Below are 21789 nucleotides of genomic sequence, written 5' to 3'. Positions count from 1 at the left end.
TCTACTCTTTAAAATGCTCTCCAGAAAAATGATGTCTGTCGACTTTCGCAAAATGTAAAGAAGCCTTTCTGTGATGTGAAACAAAGGTGCGGTTGAAGCTGAAATGTTTCTGCTGATATGGAAGTCCCAGTGATTACCATAACAAAGCATACAGCTTTCACCCAGACATATAAGAGAGGAGTTTCAGGCACCAGTAGCATGACAGTGCATCAACTGAACGGCCATCATGGGAAAGGTAACCTGAAACAGAATGTGAAATGAGGGGGGCTGGATTTTTATAAACTTTTCGTGAAGGTATTGGATTGTCAGCCTTTAAAGTTATTAACCTGTGATCACAGTGCATGAACACGGGGAAAGTTACATATTTTGACAGGATAACTCAACACATAGACATGATGCCTTAGCAGGCCTCATGGTGGCCTGACCTTCTCTTTATAATAGTTTCATATGCATTTTAACATGAAAGTCATGTACCTCTATATATTTTTTTTTAAATCTATTGTCTCAGTTTCGTTCCAGCTGTGTGTGAACACTGAACATGTACACTTATTTTATTTTAATTACAGATCATTTTCTACGAGGACAGGAACTTCCAAGGACGCTACTATGAATGTAGCAGTGACTGCACCGATTTGTACTCTTACTTCAACCGGTGCAACTCCATTCGAGTGGAGAGTGGGTACTGGGTGGTCTATGAAAAATCCAACTATATGGGCTACCAGTACATCCTCAACCGTGGCGAGTATCCTGACTACCAGCGCTGGATGGGCTACAACGACTGCATTAGGTCCTGCCGCATGATTCCACCAGTAAGTTGAGGGCTAATTTTTATGCATGGAAGTTCAATCCCTAATTGAAGAATGCAACCAAAACTATATTTTTAATAATAAACCTTAAAAAATACCATTTATGACCAGATTTGAGGTTAACATGGTACTTTTCCAATAATGAAGTGGTATTATGGATTATAATTTAAATTCTCATTATCACATTACAATTATTGGCCTAACTAGAATGTTTCTAAGCAAATAATATGTAAATGGGCAGACATCCCAGTTCACATAACAACTGAGGAGGCTATTGTGGCTTTCCAGTCGGCAGCTCCACCAGGTTCTCAGTGCACATGTACACTGTTTTCATGCTGGTGTAGAACACCTCTCAGTTTTTTACCAGAGATATGTGTAACTTTATTGCTTTACTTGATAGTTCATTTTACTTTAGAAATGCATTGACGGCAATTTTTTCTTTATAAATAGATTTTAAGTTTTACTTTGAAATATAACAACTTTTTAGTCGTATCATACATTAAAAGGATTTGATTAAGGAAGATAATTTAATTCTAATTTAAGGGAGAAGGAGCAAAGTGACCTGAGGTGTGCATATAGGAACATTTATAATTAAACGTTAGATGCTTTAATTTTTTAGAACACTGTAAAGTATAACCTCTTGTTCAAGAGTTCAAAAGGAATTACATCTGTAGAAGGACAAAAGAGCCTTTGACAGCCAATCAAATGAGGACACTGCGATCATCACATGTGAAATGCAGCTGTGCATCCTGAAATGCATTTTGGTTTTTCCTGTCCTGTCTATTTAACGTTTTCACAAAAATGCAGACGTCTGTGTATAGGCGAGTCTTTACCGTGATTGTTGTTTTTTTTGATCACCATATATACTTTTGTTAGTGTAAAGCCTGGAGGGACAGAAAGATATAAATATATTGATTGTTTTGCACACCTGTTCAATAAGGCGTCACATTGGCTTGCTATTAAACTAGTGATACTTTCATAGTTTACCAACTTCATGATTGCAAGTGTTCAAGTGGCTAACTCTGCTTTACTGTATATTTAATTATTAAGATTTATTTTAAGAATATTTTTGTGAACTAGTGTAAGTGCCAGTGTAAGCCATGTTTGTTTACCATGTTGTTTAATAGTTTAATTCACATTCATTGTCATTGCTCATTTCTTCCAATGTAAAATACTGTAAGGACATTTGGGTGTAATCCGTGTACTTTTCCAGTGATGCATATTTGCAAATTGTAAATTGATGGACGCTAGGTGGCACTGTTGCCTCCTTTTTTCACAACAGACACATGCAGGAGAAGGGTTAAAACACTAAGACGTTCTTTAATTTCTTCTTCAAATAGTGCCCTTCAAGCACCACCACCACCAATATACAGGCAAGGAACACAAATCACATAATAATAATCAACACGATTATCTTTCTCTCTCTTTACATCTCCTCCAAACCTCCCAGGAAGCTTCGTCCTACACCTCTCAACTCCAGCTTGCCTGTTGGGCTCCCATCAGTCCTTGACCCGGAAGTGCTTCCTTTCTTCCTCCCACATGACTTGCCAGCACTTCCGGGTCAGACGGAGGACTTGAATTTTCTTCAGCCTAGAAGTACTTTGGGACTTCCGTCCCCGTGACTTGGGAGTACTTCAGGGCTATACGGAAAGTAAAACTCTGCAGGTCTTCCTGCAGCATCTCTTGGTGGCACCCACGGTATCCAGCAGGGCTCCATTTCCCATGATGCCCTGCAGGTATATGCTGCAGGGAAATCGCCTTCTAGCGTCCTGGGGGAGGCAGTGTCGACAAGCAGCTGCCCTCCCCCATCCTTCCATTCCAAGGGCGTCCCAGCTGGGTTGAACTGGCCGTCTCCCACAAAGGGTTTAGAGAGAAATGTAAAAGTAAAGTAAGTAGTAATGTGACTACTTTTTCCAGTAAGTAACAAATAATCTATTCCTGTTAGAATTTCAGAGAAGTAATGAATAATTTGTAATGCAGGGTTCCTTAAAATATGAGTCATAACCCAAAAAAGGCTTGTGAGCTGCCACCTTTTGGTCATGAGTTTAATGGTAATGGGTCGTGGATAATTTTCAAAGTGAGTCGCCATGGGTTGATTACGCAATTGACATTGCTCTGACAATCATCCTCAACTAGCCCTCCAGTGATCATCCACAATTCTCCAAAGGGGTCCTCCCCTTAAACAAGCAATAGGTCTCGAAGACCCTAAAAAGGGTAAGATTGGATTGCGATTAAAATAAAGTTTAAGAAACCTTGTTGTAATGGCTTACTTTCTCAGATTTAACCACTACAAGTCTGTTTGTCAGTAAAATTATAGATAGGAATTTACTCAGTAAATGGAAACCTTCAGTCTACAAAATAGCTTTAAGCGGACGGCACTTTACATGAAGTCTGAGGCTGATTCAGTAAGAAAAGCAAAACAATAATGCAGTAGAAATAGTCCTTACTTCATTGATGCCATTAGTGGATTTCTTTTTTTATTTACAGTTCAGGGGATCACACAGGATGAGAATCTATGAGAGGCCTGACTTTGGAGGGCAGATGATGGAGTTCACAGATGACTGCCCCGATGTCTATGAACGTTTCCACTACAATGACATCTTCTCCTGTAATGTGATGGAGGGCTACTGGATCTTCTATGAACAACCCAACTATAGGGGCCGACAGTACTTCCTGAGACCTGGCGAATACAGACGATTCAGTGACTGGGGTGGCTTTAGTTCTAACATTGGCTCTTTCCGACGCATAAGAGATGGATATATGTAAACAAGAGAAACTAAAAAATAAGAATAAACCAGATAAATTAATTGTGCTTCTGACTTATTTTCTTAATGAAGTGTGCAGTAACATATTGCTTTGTTTTATTATTTTGTAGCTTGATTAAAAATCATGTCATTTATTCAAACCATATTCCCTGATAATCTTCTATATAATAAAACACTAAGGTCTGTTTGTCCAGTCCCTCTGAGCAATCTGATTGGTCAGTTTAGCTTTGGTGTGAATGGAAGTGTGAGTGTAAGACGCATGAGGAGGAGTAAAGTCGGATGAGATATGCTGAGAGAGTCGCCTTCAAGTGTAAAAGTAGACAGGAGGCAAAGCAAGTCTCCCCGAAAATAATGAAAGTGAGGGAGAGCCAGTTAAGAGGTGTTCACACGTGTAAATACAAAGGAAAGGCACTGAGGGTGCACATAAGGCAAGAGATAACAAATATTTTTTTGATTATTCTTTTACTTGTCTGTGCCAGCCACTGTGACTAGTTTATTATAAAATACATTACTTCATTTTTATTTCATTCTTTGTCAAATCATTTGAATTTTTGAGAACCTTGGTCACTTCACATAGCAGAATGAAAAAGCAAAAGAAGGAGTGCAATTTACAGACATGGACATAATTTTACAATTCAACTATTCCTTAATCTCTTTAAAAAAAGAAAACACATAGAAATTTATATTTTGCTCATCAGCTTCCAGTCCTGAAAGAGTTATGACTGTTATATGTAACATCTCTCTGCCTCCTGTAATTAATTGAAACAGCTTGTTACAAAGAGTTTTCCACAAAGAGGTGGATTTTTGCTTGTTCATCCTGTTGTCAGAAAGCTGTGCAGTACTGTCAGAGTAGCAAAGAAGAAAAACCTTTCAGAATTTCAAGCAAGTGTCAGAAATAATGACCAGCCGTCGAGAGAATTCCGAGCATGTTTTGGATTGAACAGTGGCAACTGAATTGACAGTTCCAAAATTGCTAATTAATCTTCCATGATTTTTAACACATTGTCACAAACATCCACCTAGGAGTGAACCAAAAGGCCTGAATAATGGCAATTCCATGTCCGACCAGTGAGTGGCGGGGTGCATTAACTGTCTTTCTCGACCCCTTGCAGACCATTCTCGGGATATCCCACAGGGCTCCGGTGCCCCTGATGATGTCACCTCCGGTCCAGGTGCCTTTGATGATATCACTTCCACCCCCAAAGGGGTCTGATGACGTCACTACCGCTCCTGCCTTGATAACATCACTTCCTACACTGGCCTTTAAAGCTGCCATTTTGTCTACATGCAACAGTTCTGTTTTGTACGGGTGGCTGCCCAAAACCTTTATGATGTTTGTTTGTCGTTCTTGTGACAACATACATTACATAACTGCATGACTGGATGGAAAAAAGTGTTGGTCCTAATTACTCATGAGGTGCAATTGCATTTTTTTTTCTAGTATTATTTCTGGTCATTACTAGGTGGTCACCTTACATTCAAAATCGTAACCTTAGATCTTCAAATGAGCGTCTGATTAGAATTCCAAGAGCTAAACTTAAAGGAAGTGGTAAGGCGGCCTTTTGCTGTTATGCACCTAAAATCTGGAATAGCCTGCCAATAGGAATTCACCAGGCTAATACAGTGGAGCACTTTAAAACACTGCTGAAAACACATTACTTTAACATGACTTTCTCATACCTTCATTTTAGTTTAATCCTGATGCTCTGTATATTCAATTAATTATCATTACTATTCATGGTTGCACCAAAGTCCGTACTAACCCCTACTCTCTCTTCTGTTCTTTTTACGGTTTTCTGTGGTGGCGATTTGCGCCACCACCACCTAATCAAAGCACCTTGATGTTCTTACATTGATGGATTAAAGGCCAGAAGTCCACGTGATGGTCATCATCAAGTTCTTCCATGAGATCCCTGAATACAATGAGGACTGATCATTTATGTTAGGTAGAATGCCTGGAGGGGGCTGGGTGGTCTCATGGCCTGGAACCCCTGCAGATTTTGTTTTTTCTGTCCTTCCTGGCCATCAGACCTTACTTTTATCCTATGTTAATTAGTGTTCTCTTATTTTAATTCTTACTTTGTCTATTTTTTCTTTCTTCATCGTGATAATCAGGGCGGAGTGGTGGCTGTGAGGCTATGGATCTGTGCTGGTATCCCGACGGTTGGCAGTTCGAATCCCCGTCACTGCTTAAGGAAATCCTACTCTGCTCGGCCCTTGAGCAAGGCCCTTAACCTGCAATTGCTCCAGGAGCACTGTAGAATGGCTGACCCTGTGCTCTGATCCCAAGGGGTATGCGTAATCACCTGGGGTGGTGTTTCCAAACCACATAATTATGCCTCTAGTCTATGAGAATTTTTAGAGCTGGATTAGGGGCTGATGTGTCAGGCCAACTTTTTTCAGTAGACTTAACAACAGCTATGGTGCTTATGCACCAGCTTAATCTGCTGGAGGAACAATATGTATTCCCAGAAACTGAACCTCATCCAGTGCTTTTAATACTGAGTGACTGCAGAAGAGGGGCGTGTTTACTGAAAACAAAGATGAACTCTACTGTCTGGTCTGTGTTCAAGATAAGGTCATTCTCCTCTCGATAGACAATAAAGTAATTTACCAGTTGTCAGTATAGGGTCTCATTACTATTACTAATAAGTCCAAGATGGTTGTATCATCAACAAATATAAAAATAGAATTGTGTTCCTCAGTTGATGTACAATCATATGTGTAAAGAGAAAAAACGTTTCAGACCAAGAAGGTAACCTGAGGAGTACTAGTACTAATTCTAAGTTACACTGATACTTTGCTGCATCACCTGTGATCTCTTAGTCAGAAGGTCTAACGAGTCTAGCAGTCTTATCGGTGGATGCTGGCAACCCAAGCTGTGCCAGTTATGGTAAGTTGTGGGCTGTGCTATAATCTAGGAAAAACATCCATACATATGAATTCCAGGACAAATAAAAGGCAAGAACTAACAGAGCAGTTACTTTTGCAGCGTGTGCTTCATCTATGTTTAGTCTTGAGAATTTAAGGCATTTTACAAAAGAAAAGAAACCATTCAGTCTGTCAAGAATATTTTGTTATGTAATGGCTGCAGGATGAACGTACTTCAAACTGTTTTTGTGCCTGACAACATTAGAACAATCTAGCTGAGAACAGGCCATTCAGCCCAACTAAGCTCACCAACCCTATCCACTTTATTCTTAAGTCAAGTTTTTAAAGTCTCTAAAGTCCTACTGTCTAACACACTATTTGGTAAATTTTTCCATGTGTTTATGGTTCTCTAAGTAAAGAAAATCTTCCTAATGTTTGTATAAAATGAACCCTTAACAAGGGTAAATTATATTTTTGAATATTTTCAGTTAGGATTCAGAAAAAAACACAGCACTGAGTCAGCACTCCTTAGGGTCATTAATGACCTTCTTAGAAATGAGGACTCGAGTAAGACCTTAGTTTGAGTTCTCTTTGATCTAAGTGCAGCCTTTGACCCCATTGATCATTCTGTTTTGCTGCATAGACTGAATCAATTGGTTGGTTTATCCTGGATAGTATTAAAGTTTTTTTCTTCTTATTTGTCCAAAAGAAAGTTCCAGTAACTACAGGGGAATAAAATTGATGAGCCACAGCATGAAGTTATGGGAAAAAGTAGTGGAAGCTAGGTTAAGAAGTGAGGTGATGATTAGTGAGCAGCAGTATGGTTTCATGCCAAGAAAGAGCACCACAGATGAAATGTTTGCTCTGAGGATGTTGATGGAGAAGTTTAGAGAAAGTCAGAAGGAGTTGCATTGTGTCTTTGTGGACCTGGAGAAAGCATATGACAAGGTGCTTCAAAAGGAGTTGTTGTATTGTATGAGGAAATTGGGAGTGGCAGAGAAGTACATAAGAATTGTACAAGATATGTACGAGGGAAGTGTGACAATGGTGAGGTCTGCGGTAGGAGTGACGGATACATTCAAATTGGAGGTGGGATTACTTCAGGAATCGGCTCTGAGCCCTTTCTTATTTGCAATGGTAATGGAGAGGTTGACAGACAAGATTAGACAGGAGACCCCATGGACTATGATGTTTGCTGATGACATTGTGATCTCTAGCGACAGTAGGGAGCAGGTTGAGGAGACCCTAGAGAGGTGGAGATATGTTCTAGAGAGGAGAGGAATTAAGATCAGTAGGGAGAAGACAGAATACATGTGTGTCAATGAGAGGGAGGTCAGTGGAATGGTGAGGATGCAGGGAGTAGATTTGGTGAAGGTGGATGAGTTTAAATACTTGGGATCAACAGTACAGAGGAATGGGGATTGTGGAAAAGAGGTGAAAAAGAGAGTGCAGACAGGGTGGAATGGGTAGAGAACAGTGTCAGGAGTAATTTGTGACAGACGGGTATCAGCAAGAGTGAAAGGAAAGGTCTACAGGACGGTAGTGAGACCAGTTATGTTATATGGGTTGGAGATGGTGGCACTGACTAGAAAGCAGGAGACAGAACTGGAGGTGGCAGAGTTAAAGATGATAAGATTTGCATTGGATTTGACGAGGATGAACAGGATTAGAAATGAGTATATTAGAGGGTCAGCTCAGGTTGGACGGATGGGAGGCAAAATTGCGTTGGTTTGGACATGTGCAGAGGAGAGATGCTGGGTATATTGGGAGAAGGATGTGAAGGATAGAGCTGCCAGGGAAGAGGAAAAGAGGAAGGCCTAAGAGAAGGTTTATGGATGTGGTTAGAGAGGACACGCAGGTGATGGGTGTAACAGAACAAGATGCAGAGGACAGAAAGATATGTAAGAAGATGATTCGCTGTGGTGACCCCTAAAAGGAGCAGCTGAAAGAGGAAGAAGAAGAAAGTTCCAAGTTGGTTACAGTAACATATCTTCCATTTCCATCATAAATGATGACGTACCTCAAGGTTTTGTCCTGGGTCCCTTATTATTTTCCATCTATATACTACCTTTAGGCTTTATTATCCGAAAACATTGCATTCATTTTCATTGCTAAAGTGATCTGCTACTTTATTTTTAGCTTTGAATCACAATAATTCAGGTAGTTCTTCAAACTAATATTTTGAACTGAGTATTTGACCCTTGTTTTACGAGTATAAAGTCAGGTGCATATTCGCAGCTACTTTTTCAAACAACTGTACAGCTCTGATCAGTGGTAAAGTTGTTCAGTTCAAAATATTAGTTGGAGCTGCTTTGGGCATTCCATGTCAAAGTATGCTACCTAAACTAATACAGCCGTTGCAGTTTACCGTATATCAAACTGGCTCATTCGCCTTGTGATCGTCTTCTCCGATACAACGATATAGATCTGCAATCTGTCGTACTTTTAAACCGCATAACAGAAGGTGTTCTATTGACTCAGCTGGAATGTCAAAGGATGGACGTCCAGAGCAGGGAACTGCGTCACCTGAACTGGAGTGTAGTAGAGTCCGTTCCACTTGTTCTTCGATAATTTCAAAAATAGTTTCATCTATATCGGAGTCTAAAAGGGCCGCCAACATTGTAATTTCTTCCGATAAATCTTCAATTCTCTCTCTGAAATACGTAATATCTTCGGCAGAATCCATTTCATCGGCAGTAGTAAGCATTTTTCTAATTAATCCTTGTGCTATCGATTCACCAATCAGTAACTAGAGGGCGTGTTAGAGCCCACCCTCTCAAATTTGACGAGTGAAAGTGACAGTTTTATTTCAAGCTGTATTTCATGACGGTTTGCAGGAATGTTACAGACAAAATTAAATAAATAAATAAATAAGCAACGAAAAACATTTCGTGACACATTTATTTATTTATGCTCTCATTTCATGATACATTTATTTATTAAGGCTTCATTTCATGATACATTTATTTATTTATGCTCACATTTCACAGTACTTTTATTTATTTACGCATTTATTTATTTATTTCATTTTATCCGATATATTCCTCCATACATGTATTGTGTGACTCACATCAAACCAATCCATACCGCGCTGGTAATGTGGATGAGTTTGTTGACACATGAGCAGTTCGGACAGGACTAAAATTATAGAGGCCCACCAATAGTAATTACTTTACCCCATTTCCTGGTGTAAAACTAATCCTGTCCGAACAGGACTTTAGTCTAGACCAGGGGTCCTCAATCACGGTCCCGGAGAGCCGCAGTGGCTGCAGGTTTTTGCTCCAACCCAGTTGCTTAATAAAAAGCACTTATTGCCAAAGTAACACTTCTGCTTCACTTTAGTGATTTTGAGCCCTTATTGCTTAATTTTGTCTTAAACAGCTATTTTAATTGCTCCTTATTATCAATAACATGCAAATGAGAGAGCAGCATTTCTCCATTTAGCTTATTTACATTTACACCTGTGTGTATTTATCTGCACTATTGGGTTTAATTAAATACTTGGAAGAAAAATGAAGAGAAAAAAGTGAAGGACTGAGAATTACTCGTTCATTTTAGCCTTCAAATCATTTGCATGATAGAAAGGGAAAGAAAATCTAGGATATGAGAATGACCTGACATAGCAGAGTTAATTTAATTTCATAGCTTGTTAGTGCTTTATTGGCAAGAATTGCTTTCTAATTAAGCAACCAGGTCAGAACAAAAACCTGCAGCCACTGCGGCTCTCCAGGACTGGGATTGAGTACCCCTGGTCTAGACTCTAGAGGTATGCATAGGTCAAAACCAGGAAAGCGAAAAAGAAAATCAATCATCAAATATTTTTTAAGGGGCAAAACCATGTTTATTAGAAGCTTTTTGAGCTACTTCTTCGATCCACTCTTTTTGTTATGCCACACATTAGGAAAGACTTACAGAAAGAATGGAAATAACCAGGAGAGGAAACATTAAGCAGGTCAGAAATTGTAACCAAGAATCAAGCCATTATTTCATCTGATCAAAAATCAGAAGCGAAGAATCACAGTAAGAAACAAAAAACCAAAAGTTCAGAGCAGGGAAATTGAAGTAGCACTACTGTACACACACACACAAAGGGGTTTTTAGTTTGTTATCTTCAAATCTCAGATGTTGATGAATCTAATCAGGGGCGGCCTTAGGCATGTGCAAACTGTGCACCTGCACAGGGCCGCCAAATCCCAGGGGCCACACCAATATATATTGAATGTAAAACAGAAAGGAAATAACGACACAGCTGACAACAATGTGGCCGAAAAACATTGTGTTTCTTGTTAATTAATACACTGTATTTACTAATGTCGCTAGAGTCGGAGCAGTAAGCTATGTGTAGTATTATAATGTTCTTCCATAATGAGAATATCATGGGCCACCACTTGGCACATATAGAAGCAAAGCTGGTGCAAGTGGGCGAGTCGTCTTACAAGTTAATGTTTCACCTAGTTTTAATAAAGTATTAGTGTTAGCACAATAGTCATACTATATTGACATTGGCGGGCAAAGGGGCCACCGATTCTTTCTCTGCCCAGGGCTGCCACAAACCTAGAGCTGCCCCTGATCTAATGTACCGATCTTTGAAGCAGTTCTCAGATAACGTTAATTGTATAACCTGCAGGACCGCACTCTGTAGCAATGGACTGCCTGATTGCTGAGTGTGTAACCATAACATATCTCCACATCTCCATTGTGAACAACCTAATATTCTTCAACAAACTGGAGGATTGTACATACCAAGTGACAGTGGGATAAAAATCTCGTAATAATTACATCCCCCAAACCATACCAAGCCAGCGTTTGCTGTCTTGGCTGTAAGGAGTGCATGTTATGTATCTCTTAGATGACAACTCGGACCAGGTGGGTGGGCTAGAAGGCTGACTCAAGGGGCGACAGCAGCACGAATAGATGTGTCCCTGGAGAAACAATAAGGGAAGGAAAATGATGCAAAACATGAAGTCCAGAGTACAAAAACATTACAGAATATGAAACTGTGGCACCAAAAGAAACATAATAGGACCTTAAAATTGAGAAAGGATCTAAAGAAAACCATGTGAAAAAAGACCCCAAACACAACACTCATATGCCCTAAAACAGACCCTTACCCACTGTGTGCTTGTTCTCAGTGTCTGTAAGAATAAGCTTAATATCTCACTGTGCTCTGTGCAAATATATCTTATAAATCTTCTTTTGTCTGCTCACATGCACAGCTGACACATAGCCAGATTAAGCACAAGGGTTCACCACATAGATCTGCTAGGCAGGCAGTATGACATAAGATAGACTGGAACAAATGGGCAGCATGCAGTCAGGCTGTGAGATACTGTTTCTATCTTTTAAGTCAACATGGAATTGTTGCCTTGTTTGAAATTGCATGTTCGCCCAAGGAGGGCCTGCACATGGAGAAAACAGTATAAAGCCTTGGAATATTGCCAAGTACACCATTGAAGCCAACTAACGAATGGGAGATAATGCTACCTGTTACTGAAAATGCCTTCTACTGCACTGATGACACCGACAGACTCTACGTCTCAGGCCCCTACTCCCAGACCGGGTTTTGTCACTGGCTTCATTTGTCTGATATGCAGTGTAAGCCAACATTAAACAAAGCTAAGTTATTTCTTCTACATGATTTCTTACCAGCGTATCCCTAGGGAGCGGTATCGCCTTTTTTGTTATATCTATATAGATTCAGGATAAGTAACACACCAGAATTACGAAAGAACTCATTCTCAGGGACTGAGTGCCGCCTGCTGGGCACAGTGTCAACATACAAAGTTGGACAGACCAGGTCCCGAAATCCATAAAGCCAGTCTCCAGCTTAATTCAGTCTCAGTGCTAAATAGCAGCTTAAGGTTTTCATTCCAAGTGAGTTAAATGTCAGCATAATTGGCTGAGATCGATACAGCACATTTCATAATAAAATAGCTCACAATGTGCCACACAATTAGAAATGTAAACCTGTATCCCTGAAGTTGGATTTCCACATCCATGCCCGCAAGATGATGCTGCCCGACTGTAGCCATTTATTACAAACAAGGTGACTTGGTGAAATGAGCCTCGTTAATATGCTGTGTCACACATGTGTGAATAGGAGGCAGCTGAAGGGCTTAAAGAATACTGTTAACACAACCACCCTGGGGGCAGCAGGGTACACTGACTCTTTTTCTAACTCTCCTGCAGACCTTTCCCAGGAAATCCTGCCAGCAGCCGGTGCCTCAGCTCCGAGCATGTCATTTCCTGTCCCGGCCCCGAGGACGACATCACTTCCCTCAGACTCCCTATAAAGCCTCTCTCCCCTCCTCTGGATTTCAGTTTTTTTTCTTTATTGTTACAGTATATTTCATTTCATAGTGGGTCCATCAGCTAAAGCCCAAATTCGTCTTGGACTTCTCGGCTCTTTCTCTGTCTTTTCCAAACCTCAAGTCCGCAATCTTGGTGTTACCTTTGATAGTAACCTCTCTTTTGAGAATCAAGTAAATTCTGTAGCCAAGAGTTGCTTTTTCCAACTTCGTCTGTTAGGTAAGATAAAGCCTTTTTTATCTTCGAGGGATCTTGAGAAAGCTACTCATGCTTTTATTTTTTCTCGCCTCGATTACTGCATCTCGCTGTATTCTGGGATTAACAAATCCCTGATACGCAGGTTACAGGTGGTCCAAAATGCTGCTGCTCGCTTTCTGGTTGGGACAAGAAAGTATGACTCTGTTTCTCCTATTTTAGCTTCTTTACACTGGCTGCCTGTCAATTTTCGAATTGATTTTAAAATCTTGCTACTAGTTTTTAAATCTTTTACATGGGCTTGCTCCTGCCTGTTTATCTGAATTGTGTGTTTTACACCAGCCATCCAGAGTGCTTAGATCTTCTGGTCAGCTGTCTCTTGTTGTCCTTCATACCAAGTGTAAAACTAAGGGGGACAGGGCCTTTGCAGCTGCTGCTCCTCGACTGTGGAACTCTTTACATCATCACATAAAGGAGTCGTCTATAATTGAACTGTTCAAAACAAGATTAAAAGACTCATTTCTATTTACTTGCATTCTGTGACCTTCAGTAATACTGATGGTTTCCTCTTTGTTATTATATAACATTATTTCTATTTATTATGTATCTTATTTTATGTTCATATATTTTATTTCTGTTTATGTTTTTATGTTGTTTTGTTTTTCTTTTATTCTATTATTGTAAAGCACTTTGGCCACAGCATTACTATGTTGTTTTAAATGTGCTATATAAATAAATTGACATTGATATTGTTGGATTAGGTAGATTTGCACTTTGCGGTGTGTTAATTTTTTCTTCTTTGATTGAGCACTTGGTTAATCGATTTCACTTGTTTGTAATTGTTGTATTTAATTGATTGGGGGACTCTCTTGAGACAAAGAGAAGGTTGGCAGATTTGAATCAACAAAGGACACGAAAAGGAAAACAACAGATATAAAAAAAGAAATAGTTGCAGGATAACATAGAAGAGGTGGCAGTGGCTGCCAGCAACGCAAATTTGATTCTCAGAGGGTTGTTACCAAGTGGTTCGTTAGCTGAAACTGATGTGGTTTTCCTTATTGAAGCAAGACGACTAGTGTTAACGTTATTAAAATTCTGGGTGCTGAGTCACGGACAGTGTCAAATCGGCAGCTTGTTCGATCGAGTACTGGCCCCTCTGGTTCAGCTCTTTAGACACTTTCTTCCTTTTCTGTTGCAGTTTTATCCTTGAGAGGATCAAGTGGAAGGCAGGAACATCGGGGTGTCTTTGGCAATCTCTGGTGGCTGGAGGATCAGGCTAAAGACTGCAGGGATGATTGACTGTTTGTGGGGACTACACTGTTGTAATAAACAGAAGAACAAAAGGGAAGGTTTTACTTAATGGTTCTTAATGATTTAAATATTTTAAATACATTTTCTAAAGGGTTTGATTGGCCCAGCGCATCATTATTGTTTGTGGCTCTCTTTGGATCCCAGATTTCAAAACAAAAAGGGGGAAGAAATTTCTTCTGCTGCAGGGGTCCTAGTGCCCATAACCCCGCTAGGTGGCATACTCAGGATTTCCCCATCCGGTGACAAAGCTATGCATACAGTGCTTGCAAAATTTAGCATGCTGATCTGAGATCAGAGCCATTCTTGTTAGGGTCATTAATTTTTGTTAATTTATTTTTTATTCTGCTGTATTTAACACTATGCAACTTCTTTGTTATGCGGTTCTGTACTTTGTCATTGTAGACCTATGAGTTTCAGGTTGCACTGGCCAGTGTTATCAATCCAAACTGTGATAATGGCTTAAACTTTGCCTGCAGTCTTCTCAGTTTGTTCAGGATGGCGCAAGTAACTGAGTAACTGAATATCTCCAAATACGTTCATTTTCTAAACCTCTGTTACAAGGTAGTGGAGAACCAGACCTCTGAACACATGGTGGCACTGACCCTGGAGTAAGCACTCTTGTACACACACACATATTTTTAGGATATGAGTTCAAACCAGTGTGAGTTCTCTCTGATTCTCACACATCTGTAGAGGTTCCCATCCACCAAGCCAGATGCCCAACTGTTTGCACCTCTGATCATACCCTTTTGGGGGGTCACACTCTTACAGCACATACAGGAACTTTTAGAGAGCTAAATTCTCATCTGTTCACTGCACCTTAGTCATTTTGGGATGGTGCTAAGAACAAACCTCAGTGAATTAAAGTCCACTTGGTCTGGGTACCAGCATTATGTTGTTCTTCAAATCCACTCAAATATGAGATTAAGAGACTAAAACCTATCTTGTGGCATAATGAAAAAATTCAGTTTCTCAAAATAGAGGCACTTTGGTTAGTAAGGCCACCTCATAAGTCCCAGGACTTGGGTTCAATTCTTAATCCTATGAAAGACGGGGTGAAGTGTGAAAGTCCTCTCATTTCTACACAGCATTTCTCAAGACTTGTTAAAAGATGGGCATGTCAGATTGATTGGAGACTTTCAGTGAAACCAACATAAACAACTAGTGAAGGATGCCCATTTCTGGGTGGAATACTTCTTTAAACTTTTAGGGAGTGCTTTCTCTCTCTAAATGCCCAATGGAAAAAACAAGTTTGGAAAATGAAGGAGTGTTGCTGTCTGCTCCCATGACCCTGAATTAGAAAAGCAGGTTAAAAAATGAATGGATAGAACATGGATTTCCTTTCAAAGCTTTTAATACCAGATTCACCTTAGCAAGTCATAAATTCACCATGCTTTATTTTTGACATAGGAGCCTGTACTGAAGTGTTTTTACATTAGATTCTATTTCACAAAATGACAGCAGATGGCAGTGTTCAACAGCATTTCTCTGCTTAGCATTCAGAGTAGATCTTTAATCTGCAGTGTTAAACATAGAGGAAGTCCAGGAGACTGGTTAGTAATGACAGCTGTCTGTGTGGAGCTTTCATTTTCTCAGTGTGTTTTTGTTGACTTTCCTGCACATTCTGTCATTGTTTAGTAGTTATAAACTAACCCAGTGCGAATGATAATGGATGTTTTTTTTAGTGCCTTAAGATGGACTGGTGCCCTGACTTGACATTACAGGGGCCGGAGCCGGCAAGGTCTTCTTCCATAGGCTCGGACCCGGAACTGATGTCAAGAGGACTAGGTGGAATCTCCCGTGAATGGTCTGCAGGAAAGGGAGAAAAAGAGTCTGTGCACTCTGTCACATCTTGGTCCGATTTGGAATTGCACTTACTCAAGCCCTTTAGCTGCATGCCATGCGCGCATGTGTGTGACAAGGCCCCTCTCTCAGCCCAGACCCGTTGGGTCGGGTGACCCTAACCAAGAGGTCCTGAACCCAAGAAAGAGCATCTGCGTTGGCGTGAAGAGAGCCCCTTCGATGAATAAGCGAAAACTTGTACAGCTGGAGGTCAAGAAACCACCGGGTGACCCATAGATTCAACTCCTTGTGTAGGGCCATCCACTGTAAAGGTGCATGGTCCGTGACAAAGGTGAATTCCCGGCCCAACAGGTAGTACCTCACCTGAGTTAATTGCCCATTTAATCACCAATGCCTCCCTCTCCACCGCCACATACCTGGTCTCAGATTCCAACAGTTTCCAGCTCAGGAACATGATAGGGTGTTCCACACCATCAATGCTTTGGCTCAGCATGGCTCCCAGGCCTGTGTCCAAAGCATCCGTCTGGAGGATGAAAGGTAAAGAAAAGTTAGGTGCTTTTAGAATAAGTGTGGACATAAGGGCCTGCTTCAAGTCACTAAATTTAGCGCCTGTCTTTTCAGTCCATATCACAATGTTTGAGGTCCTCTTCTTTGTCAAATCAGTCAAGGGCGCCACTGTCTCCGAAAACCAGGGCACAAACTGGCGCTAACCCGAAAAAGGCTTAGACCTTGGTTAGCGGACAGGGCCATTTCAAAATGGCATCTACTTTACAGCACTGTAGCTTCACGGTACCCCAACCCACCAGGTAGCCTAAATACTTGGCTTCACTCAATCCAAAGAAACATTTCTTGGGATTAATCCGAACCCTGGCCTCACCATGTGTCTGCAATACCACTTTTACCTGCTGTAGGTGTTCCATCCATGTGCTGGAATAGCCTACATCATCCAGGTAGGCAGCACTGTTTGAGTTATGAGGCCTGAGCACTTTGTCCACCAGATGCTGAAAGGTTGCCGGAGCCCCGTGTAACCCAAATGGAAGAACATGATACTGCCAGTGTCCGCTAGGGGTGCTAAACCTGGTCTTAACCTTCGCGGAGTCCGTTAAAGGAACCTGCCAGTACCCTTTGTCATGTCCAGCATGGTCAAATATTGAGCTTGTCTTGAGCTTGGATAAGCATCAAATAGGGAGACTTGATTAAGTCGACAAAAGTGGTTGCAAAACCTTCAACTCCTGTCAGGCTTAGCGGCCAATACAATGGAACTGAACCAGGGACTATGACTTTCCTCGATTACCCCTAGTTCCAGCTCTTTTTGCCTTGGGAAGACGATACGGACGTTCTCAGACTATAACCCCAGGCTCCATCACAATGTCAATCAGAGAGGTCCTTCCGGGGTTTTCACTCACTACCTCCGGGCAGGATAACTCTTTCCAGCTCCCATCGTTGTCTGCGACTTAAATCTGCACCAAATTTAAGAGTAAAGAGTGACCTGGGCTGACCGGAGGAGGGATCGGGATCCCTGTCCTTCCACGGTTTCAGCAGATTTACATGATAAACCCGCTCCCTCGGCCGATGATTGGGTTGACTCACCAAATAGTCAACGAGTCCTTTCCTCTCTTTAACTTCGTAAGGACCATGCCAAAGGGCAAGTAACTTAGAGTGGGAGGTAGGTACTAGGACCATGACCTGATCTCCCGTGCCATGGTCGTAATATTGGACCTATGCTGCTTGTGCCTCTTCCATGTGACTTTTGAGGAGGGGCCGAATTTTATATAATATTCCAATATATTTGTAGAGGGAAGAGCCTCTTCTTCCCATCCTTCTTTTAAGATATCTAATATGCACCGGGGTTGTATCCCATACAATAATTCAAAAGGGGAGAACCCCATGGAGGCTTGGGGGACTTTCCAATACGCTAAAAGGACAAGGGGGAGGAGCTGATCCCGGTTCCTTCCATCCTGATGGCCACCTTACGAAGCATTTGTTTGAGAGTCTGGTTGAATCTCTCTACCAAACCATCAGTTTGAGGATGATATACGCGGTCTTTAGATGCTTTATTTTAAGTAACTTGGCAGTCTCCTTGAACGTCTCTGATGTAAAAGACAACAACAGCAACAACAACATTTATTTATATAGCACATTTTCATACAAACAGTAGCTCAAAGTGCTTTACATAATGAAGAATAGAAAAATAAAAGACACAGTAAGAAAATAAAATAAGTCAACATTAACATAGAATAAGAGTAAGGTCCAATGGCCAGGGTGGAGAGAAAAAAAAAAAAAACTCCAGACGGCTGGAGAAAAAAATAAAATCTGTAGGGATTCCAGACCATTAGACTGCCCAGTCCCCTCTGAGACAAAAGGCATCCCTTGGTCTATCAGGACTTCCTTAGGGATGCCAACACGCGCAAAGACCCCTACTAATTCCTGTGCAATGGCTTTAGAAGTGGCTGAGCGCAACAGAACAGCTTCGGGGTATTTGGTAGCATAATCCACTAGGACTAAAATGTACTTGCGTCCTCGGGCTGAGGGCTCCAGTGGCCAACTAAATCGACCCCAATTCTGTGAAATGGGACATCAATTAGGGGAATATGAATGAGAGGAGCACGGTCCTTCCTAGGAATTTGACATTCCAGGCAGGAAGTGCAAAAGCGACAAACCTCCTCATTGATTCCCGGCCAGTAAAAGCGGAGCTTGATCTGCTCCAGGATTTTCTCAGTGCCCAGATGGCCACCTAGGAGGTGGGCGTGTGCTAACTCACACACCTGCTGCTGGAAGGTCTGCGGGATTAGCATTAGCCTTCTCTCCTGCCCCTCATGCTCTGCTACGCGATACAGAAGGTTGTTTTCTAACACAAAGTGAGGACCCTGTGCCATCGACTGGTGAGTGTGTTGGCCGTTGACCAGGACTACTGCATTTTTATCAAACTTAAGGGAATCGTCATTCCACTACTCCCTTTTAAAGAAGCCAACGTTTTTCTAAATTAAAACAACTGCAACAAGGAGAGAGGGTCCAGGCCGACCTCAAGGGGTGTGGTTTCCTCCCGTTCTGTCTCGGCGCTGGTGGATGATGTATCGGCATGCAACGGTTTGGGAGTTGCCACGTCACTAATCGAGGCTGCTTCCTCTCTCTCCGCCGGCTGGTTACATGGCGTGGAGGCAGCTTAAGACTCATCCCCATCTATAAGTAGGCCTAAGTTAACACCAGGTGTGGTATATGTATCATGGGGTGTGGTGGATCTGGGAGGACCGCCACGGTTTATTTCTGAACCAATCCTCCATAACTGATGACACAGATGGCGGACCAGTACCAGTGGATTTCTCCATGGACACATGCTATACTGGTCTTAAATTTTAACCACTGTCATTGTAGCACAAATCGCCGGGCAATAATGGTAATGTTGCTGCTGGAATCGTACAAGGATGTGGTCTTGTATCCATTTACGATCCCCACACATGTGTATGGGACCGCCAACGGGTTAGTCAGAGCACACCGACCCCGCCTCCCCCTCCACCTTCATTCTTCCTTGCTCCCAAGCGGTTTGCATGCCCGCGACATGCCAAAACATGCAAGCTCTACAAAGGGAGGACCCAGGACGTGAAACGTGGTCTCCTTACTACGAGGCAGAGGTGCTGCAACTGTCCCATTGTTCCACCCACAAACATTGTTATTAATACATTTTATTACTACAGATGTTTGTCATATGCCATCTGTTGGAATGACAAATGCAATACATTTTATTACTACATGAATTACAAAATACTGTACATTCCAATAAACAGTGCACTGCAAATGCTAACTCTGATGTCTATGTTGATCACTTGGATTTCATCCGATCTTAGATGGCTAGCACAGTTAATAATATAACAATATACTCTATTTATTTTACACAGCCACAGGGGATGCACAAGCCATTGTGTTTCTTCGTGCCGGTCCCAAGCCCGGATAAATGCAGAGGGTTACGTTAGGAAGGGCATCTGGTGTAAATTTTGCCAAATCAATATGCGGACAACAAAGATGATCCACTGTGGGGCTCCCTAATGGGAGCAGCCAAAAGAAGAAGAAGAAGATACTCTATATATTTCACGCACATGCACTTTGGGGACACCTACAGGACACTTGCAAGATAAACAGTACCACTCCAAGTTAAGCGTGGGCACTGTTGCTAATACATGTCTCCTGTTTTTTGAGCCAAAAGACACTTGAATCCAGTACCTCTCCACCTCAGAACCCTCTGTGTCCATTGTTGAACATTGGGGTCTAATGGAGAAGTAGCGCCTTCTCAGAAATGACATTACTTAAGTCTGTTTTTAACCATACCAGCTGCCATCATTCTGATTTCCTTGATCTTTTTTCATTTTGTTTCAGCCAATTAAATGGGGTTTAGCAAGTTGGTACCCCAACTCATTCTGCTTCTTTGTCTCATGTTATTACGATATAAACATTGTAAGTGTTGTCAGAGATTGACTGGTATCCCAGTCAGGTCAAGAACAGATCCCTTGCAAGATCAGTTGCAAGCCAGAGCAATGAAGGGGATGGAGGAATTAGCCTTCCCAGAGCCTATACAATGGAGGGAAGCATTTTTGGATCATTGTTCCTTTTTTCAGCTAACAGGCACACTAGGAAATGTAATCTCACGGTGCAGCCCTGTTGCGTACCATGGGTACTGCCATGGGGAGCTGCAAGGAGGAACCATCGCTGCCTTGCAGAAACTTCCACCTGACCCAGAAGTACTTCCGTCAGACTGTGAGCAGACACTGGAAGTACTTTCAGGATTTAAAGAGAACTGCTCTCACTTGCCTTGAGCAGTTGGATTTGGGAGGCAGAGGACAACACTTGTGAAAGGAAGAGGAGTTGGGAGGAGAAGAAGAAGAGAGAAATGGAAGGATTTCTTTCCATTTGCATTCTTTATTGCATAAAATCTATTTGGAGGAATAAAATTCAATACCCAGAACTGTGTGCGTGTCAGCTGTGTCTGGCTTTGGACCCCAATACTGTCCCCAGTCTTTGACAAAATACACCGTTCTTTTTAATGTACAATATTTCTTACAATAGTTGTTTATTATGGTTATTTTAGAGAAAAGTGAAGTATAGGACTGGAGTCATCACTCCAGCAAGTCAATCACTCATGGAAATAAAAGCAAATAACCAGTGATTTAATGACCACATGTCACTGCCTGCCTTGACAAAGAATGGCTCTAATGAGGCTTGTAACAGCTTAACTACATTAATCTTTCTTTGGTTCTCCTCAACTATTCAAATCAGAAGTGTTCTATCTATCTATCTATCTATCTATCTATCTATCTATCTATCTATCTATCTATCTATCTATTGTAATGGACGGCAAGCCGACACACCCAGGACCCTAGATGGTGACTTCGCTGCAGCATAGTGGTCCCTGGCTTCCCGCAGGGCACTATGGGATATGAAGATTTGCTTCACAGCCCTGCTGGGTACCGTGGGTGCCACCAGGTGACACTGCAGAGAGACTTGGGGATTTCTGTTTCCCATATAGCCCGGAAGTACTCCCAAGTCATGGGGACGGAAGGACAAAAGAGAAGCACATCTGGGTCAAGGATCATATAAAGGACTGGTGGAGACCCAGCAAGTGAGCCGGAGTTGGGAGGGAGTGTGACAGAGCTTGTTGGGAGGAGGAGAAGAGGAAAAGTGTTGTGTTGATCAGTGTGTGTATTGTGGATGTGGTGCTTTGGAGGCACTATAGAGAAGAA

General features: G+C 41.6%; 1 protein-coding gene across 3 annotated transcripts; it reads left to right on the top strand.

Moving 5' to 3' along the window:
• Positions 1 to 220: 220 nt before the first annotated feature.
• On the top strand, positions 221 to 3585 carry LOC120519239 (gamma-crystallin S-1-like). Of its 3 annotated transcripts, XM_039742405.1 has the most exons (4): positions 221 to 235; positions 567 to 809; positions 1614 to 1615; positions 3299 to 3585. In XM_039742405.1, exons 1-4 carry the CDS (start codon positions 227 to 229, stop codon positions 3570 to 3572), a joined length of 528 nt encoding a protein of 175 aa, XP_039598339.1. In that variant the 5' UTR covers positions 221 to 226; the 3' UTR covers positions 3573 to 3585. The 3 variants fall into 3 exon arrangements, with proteins under 3 accessions (XP_039598339.1, XP_039598326.1, XP_039598331.1); XM_039742392.1 differs by lacking the exon at positions 1614 to 1615 and having other exon boundaries at positions 3294 to 3585; XM_039742397.1 differs by lacking the exons at positions 221 to 235; positions 1614 to 1615 and adding an exon at positions 342 to 356 and having other exon boundaries at positions 3294 to 3585.
• Positions 3586 to 21789: the final 18204 nt, after the last annotated feature.

The sequence above is a fragment of the Polypterus senegalus genome, chromosome 1, assembly GCF_016835505.1.
Source record: "Polypterus senegalus isolate Bchr_013 chromosome 1, ASM1683550v1, whole genome shotgun sequence".
Classification (NCBI taxonomy): Eukaryota; Metazoa; Chordata; class Cladistia; order Polypteriformes; family Polypteridae; genus Polypterus; species Polypterus senegalus.
The sequence above is the reverse complement of the archived record's forward strand: the minus strand, read 5'-3'. Positions and strand labels throughout refer to the sequence as shown.

Bases quoted from the DNA above. Each gene is read 5' to 3' on its own strand.
- LOC120519239 (XM_039742397.1), top strand. The intron at 810-3,293 runs GTAAGTTGAGGG...TTTTATTTACAG, and splicing joins CCTGCCGCATGATTCCACCA to TTCAGGGGATCACACAGGAT.